Raw genomic sequence first — 5,783 nt, 5'->3', positions numbered from 1 at the left:
GATTCACAAACCTATAATTGTTTTTAGGAGAAAGTTCGAAGTGTGTTCTATGAGTTAGTAGGAGGTCAAAACTCGAAATCCCGACCAAATTAGCTTGAAGTGGCACAATTTGAGAAACGTCAAAAACTTACAGAAAAGCAGGTCAAACGATTTCGATATATTTAAGGCGACCTTGGATCAACTTGAAAAAAATAACATCACCCCGCAAAGGTTTTCCATATGTGAAACTGTGGCTAAAATTGCAAGATGCTTTGAAATGGAAAGAGCAAACAGAAGGAACTCACAAACATCTTCAGATTCAAAGTGTTCAAGAAACCCTGGTGCAACTTCACAACAATCGGATGGACGAATACACATCGACATCAACGATGATCCGATGGATCTTGAAGACGAACAACCTCTTCGTCGGCCAGTTGGAAGAAAAAAAGCAAATAAGCGTGTTCGTCGGCTTCGTGATCTAGCGTTATCAATCATTTTGGAGAAAAAATTGAACGATATGTCCAAATTCAAGAATCGAAGAGGTAGATTATGTGTCGGGTGGAACTAGAATGATAGACGCGCCAACGTCATTTCAGGCGGCGCAAAACAACGCTCCAAACAAAAATCGATATAGATATTTTGAAAATGAAAGCGGACGATCTCGAAGGCGACAATTTGAAGATATTTTTGGCAATTAAAGAATTCGTTCGAACCCGATATAGGAACAAATGGTAGTTCTTTATGGTTTATTTTTAAACGTTGCATTTTTTAAGTGATGTAATTTTTTTAATGTAATGTGGTATTTTAATTCATTGAAAAACTAGTTTAAAAAAATATATGTTTTTAATGTATTTTTCAATTTAAAAAATATAAAAAAATAATGTGAAATAATGTGCTTTATCTCATTGTTGTAGTGGCGATAAGGTGACACCCAACAATAGTGATGAATTTTATGGATGACCTTATAGTCTTATATATCAAAAAGATAAAATTGCAAAAATGGTCCCTATGGTCAAAATTCTATAGTTTTGGTCCAAAACGAAATGTTGGTGCACTACTAGTCCAATTTTAGATACATTGTGTGATTTTGGTCCATGTGATTGTATTTTCTTGTGTTTTTGGTCCACATCTCACCTAAAATGACTAATATGCCCCTTAAATAATTATATTTTAATTTCTTTTATTTTTTATTTTTCTTTTAATAAATTGAAAAACAAAAACAAAATAAGACCACCATCATCACCTCTCTCTCTCCCCCCTCTCTCTCTCTCTCTCTCTCTTTCTCTTTCTCTTTCTCTCTCTCTCTCTCTCTCTCTCTTTCTCTTTCTCTCTCTCTCTCTCTCTCTCTATACACCATCACCGGACCACCCATTCAAATTAAGTCACACCTACCACACCCTAAAATAAGACCACCATCATCACTACTCCAGCGACAACTCTGTTACCCTAGCTCCGGTGGCAGCTTCCATTGCGAGATCCACAATAAGATACATGTATGAAGACTCCCGCTACCTTAGATCCGACGGCGAGAAGAGGCCCAATGGTTTCAGATCGTGGCATAAGGAGGTTGTTGATGGCAGATATCCGGTGGCAAAATGCAAATCTGGTGGCTCATGTGAAGGTAGAAACGACGTCGAAACCTTCCCCCTTCATCGCCACTTGCGTCTCCTGCCACCGTCGGATGAACCTTCGCTTGTTTTGGTTCCTAGATTGACGGTCCAACATCGTCGCCGCCTTCCTTTTCATTTCCACTTGCATCGTTTGCCTCTATCTGCGTTCTTTAGTTCCACCTCTGTTTGCTTTCTTCGTTGCTACATACATCTGCCACCCGTCCGTTCCTAGATCGACGAGACAGTTCATCAAAGAAAATGAGAGATGAGGTAAGTGGAAGTCGCTTTTAATAGAACTGATTTCCGATGAAAACTGATTTTGTAGTGGTGGTTTTCTAATGTGGTAGAGTTTATCAGAGAATCAATGTGAGGGAGATGAAGGGTTGAAGTAGTGACACAGGGGCTTCTCTCATCTATAAAGCTGAGAGGGGGTTGGGTTATTTTTTTGTTTTAAGTTAATAAAAATAAATTAAATTAAATTATGTATTTCAGCAATTAAATAAAATGGAAAATATAAATTGTAAGCGTATATTTGTCTTTTTAACTGTAGAGTGATCAAAATCACTAAAAAGATCCAAAATTGGACTAGTCATACACCACCAAACATTTTTGGATCAAAACTACAGATTTTTGACAACCACAGAGATTATTTTTGCAATTTTGTGTATCAAAAGGATAATTTTGTAGATGACCTTATAGTATTATATATCAAAAAGAAAAATATTCCAAAAAATAACACAAATATGTGATTATTTTGTACATAATATTTTTTTTTATGCATAACAATTTATATTTTATGAAATTTTATAATATAATACTTTAATATACAAATTGTTCTATATTGAAAAAAAAATATTGCGTACAAATTAATTCTCATTTTAATAATGTTTAAAATTCGATATTTATGTGTGAAAAAATTGAGAAAAGTTAAATTTTCAAACATTAGTTAATTACATAGTATGTGGATTTTGATTTCTCTATTTAAAAATATGTACGGTCGGTTGAAAATGTGTAATTAGTAATTACTAATTACAGCCCACCAAGGAATCCAGAAATGGTCAATGGAAACCATGTGCGGTCATATGGTTGTTGCCACGTCACGTCTAACCCTTGCTTTTCATGAGCTTCCCCACCAACTACATATTTGGAAAATTAAGTTTCTATCTTTTTTATTATTACTTCAATTTCCTTTTATTAAATCATTTTCTCTGTTTATTAATTATTTTACGAAAAGGTAATTGAAAGAACATCATCATAACAAACATTATTAAATAAACAGCGAACAAATAAAATCCACGACAGTTGTGTGTGTATGTGTGTTAGAAATAAATTGGGTGGTTTTCTGTGATATTTTTTGACCGCCCTAATTTGTATGACATAAAAGACTTAATTTTTAGTGACATTTTAGATTATTATGTCAAAAATAGATATGAATATCACTGATATAAATATTAAGGATTATAAAACCATTAAACTTTATAGTCATATACAATATATATGTTATTAAAAATTATGCCTTGTTTGTAATGATAAAATATTATGATTTAATTTGTTGTGTTTTAAGTCGGAATTATACTTAATAATTGTTTCATTATGATATAATATGTATGTTCAAAAATATAGTTAATAAAAGACAATATAATTATTATATGGTAATTATGTTTTTAGTATTATATTTTTGTGCCATTTTGAACGCTAATAAATGTATAAAGGATAAAGTGTATAATCTAAATATCTAATTAAGTGTTAGGAAAAATAAGAGGTTGATGAAACCCAAAAATAATTGATACACACCAACAGTAATAACCTTAAGAAAATTAATAACAATGAATTAATTGTTTAAAAAATTATATTTTTTAAGATAAAAAATTGTAAAATTTTGATGTGCACACAACACATAAAAAATCTAAGTTTACTTAAAAATGAGTCAGAACTACCATGTTTTATTATTATAATACACATTAATTTTACCATAAAATTTTATTGCTATTATTGAATAAACCTACAAAGATATTATCTTCAATATGGTCTTAGTGGTTATCGTATAGTATGAAACAATTCAAATTTAATGGATTTATATTTGAATAGCATAAATTTCAATCTTAAGATTATTGCCCTTCAAAAAAAGTATCTAAAAGACTAATTAAAACGTCAAAATGGATATCCTAAATTTTTTTTGAATCAAATTGTATTTTAAAAGACGTACTTTAAAGCTAACATCTATTATTAGTTTATGTTACAATTTATAGTCAATTAAAAGTTTCAATTGTTAAATGTGAAATTGTATTTCGGGTAATCAATCCCCGTAAATAAATTTGAATAAATTATATCATAATTATGTGTTTGTTTTTTTAAAATGGATTAACTAAAAACGATCAATTATGAAGATTTGAATAATACTTATTTTTTTAAACATGACTTACGAACAATGTTCAAAAAAACTCATCATGGTTCCGTCATGGTGCATCATTATTCCAAGACCGTTAAATTTTGACAAAATACCGTTTTCAATCATATAAGTATATAGAAGTGAGTAATAATATATATATATATATATATTTACTATCTTATAAAACAAATTTCATTATTTTTAAAAATAGATTGAATAAAATAATAATATTTTTTTAAGACATCCAAATCATTAAGCTAATTGTACAACTAATTACTAATAAAATAATATTAAAATTTAAACAAACTCTTATAAATTTTCTCTTCCAAGGTTTTGATCAGATCTTTTTTAATCCAAATAAATACTCAACATCCTATAATTTGGTCATTTCATGAATTTTCTTTATTTTTAATATGATATATTTCTTAAAACAAACTAATGATTGAATTGAAAATAATTATTCTCTATCGAAAAGAAATTAATTGTCGAAACAAACTATTTGTCGCTCGCCGCTTTGCGCGGGTAAACGACTAGTATATATATATATATATATATATATATATATATATATATATATATATATATATATATATATATATATATATATATATATTCAAAAGTTATCGCTTTAAATCACGTTTTACAAACAACTGACTCAGTTCAAAAAAAATTAAAATTTGACGTTCTATTCAAATCATACTCAATATTATTTGAAACCATAATTATAGCAAGTAAATAAAAATATAAAATAAACAGAGAGTATCATCGTCATAACTCATCACTACATATTACATAAAGATTGATTCCCAAGTTTCTTTTCTTAATCTCTCTCTCTCATACTTTCATCATTCTCTTCACACCTTCATCTCTCTCTCTCTCCCTCTCTCTAGATTTTGTGTCAGAAACAAAGTACAACATATAATTTCCTTTCAGTTTTGTACTTCCTCGTTGTGTCAGAGGAAAATCTTTCATCTTCTTTTTGCCCTTATTTCCAAACAACCCTAATTCCGTAAGTCGATTCAGAATGTCTGCACCTCAACCCACATCCAAAAACCGTACCTCTCTCAAGATCCATCTCGCTTGTCGATTCCTTCTTGCTTTAAACTCCCTCAACATGAAAAGATCAGCTTTTGACCACACCCAGAACCATAAAAGGTCTCACCGTGTAAAGATTGCAGCCTATGCATCAATGGCGTCTGTGGTTGGACCAAGAAGAGCTTGGAGCCGTGCGATTTTATGGAAGATCAGAAACCGAGGTGTGTTAACAAGAAACAAGAAGAGGGTTCATCATAGAACTACTAGTCTTCGCCTTCATCGACATCATGCACGGCTTACAAGGAGAAGAAACCCTAGTAGAGAACATGTTAACCCGTTTGGGAATTCGGGTTTAGAAGTGAAGCTGAGGAAGCTTGTACCTGGTGCTGAAACGATGGATCCATGCGGTTTGTTGGATGAAACTGCTGATTATATAAAGCATCTGGCCACGCAGGTTGAAGTTATGAAAACTCTGGTAGATCTCTACTCCACCATTTGAATATATACACACAAAAAGATAAATATATATATACACACACATATGTAAATCAATATATCTATACATACATATATACGCGATCAATAGAACTTGTGTATGTATGATAATATGTCATCTTGAGAAGATTGCGAAGACGAATATGTGGAGGTGGTTTAAGTTTTTGATTATCTTTTCTATGAAGAATTTATAGCTCAAATATATATGCAGAATAAAGTGATCCCAAGTTGGTCTTGCTTTTTTTTTTTTTTTTTTTTCGTTCTTGTAAATATTT

The 5,783-nt window shown here is 30.7% G+C and overlaps 1 protein-coding gene across 1 annotated transcript; it reads left to right on the top strand.

Moving 5' to 3' along the window:
• The first annotated feature begins 5,002 nt into the window (after positions 1–5,002).
• LOC145015994 (transcription factor IBH1-like) lies at positions 5,003–5,512 on the top strand. Its single transcript, XM_078974444.1, has one exon. The coding sequence runs from the start codon at positions 5,003–5,005 to the stop codon at positions 5,510–5,512; it is 510 nt and encodes a 169-aa protein (XP_078830570.1).
• The last annotated feature ends 271 nt before the right edge of the window (positions 5,513–5,783 follow it).

This window comes from Lactuca saligna, chromosome 9 (genome assembly GCF_052625555.1).
Source record: "Lactuca saligna cultivar CGN05327 chromosome 9, ASM5262555v1, whole genome shotgun sequence".
Taxonomy (NCBI): Eukaryota; Viridiplantae; Streptophyta; class Magnoliopsida; order Asterales; family Asteraceae; genus Lactuca; species Lactuca saligna.
This window is presented reverse-complemented; position numbering and strand designations above follow the sequence as displayed.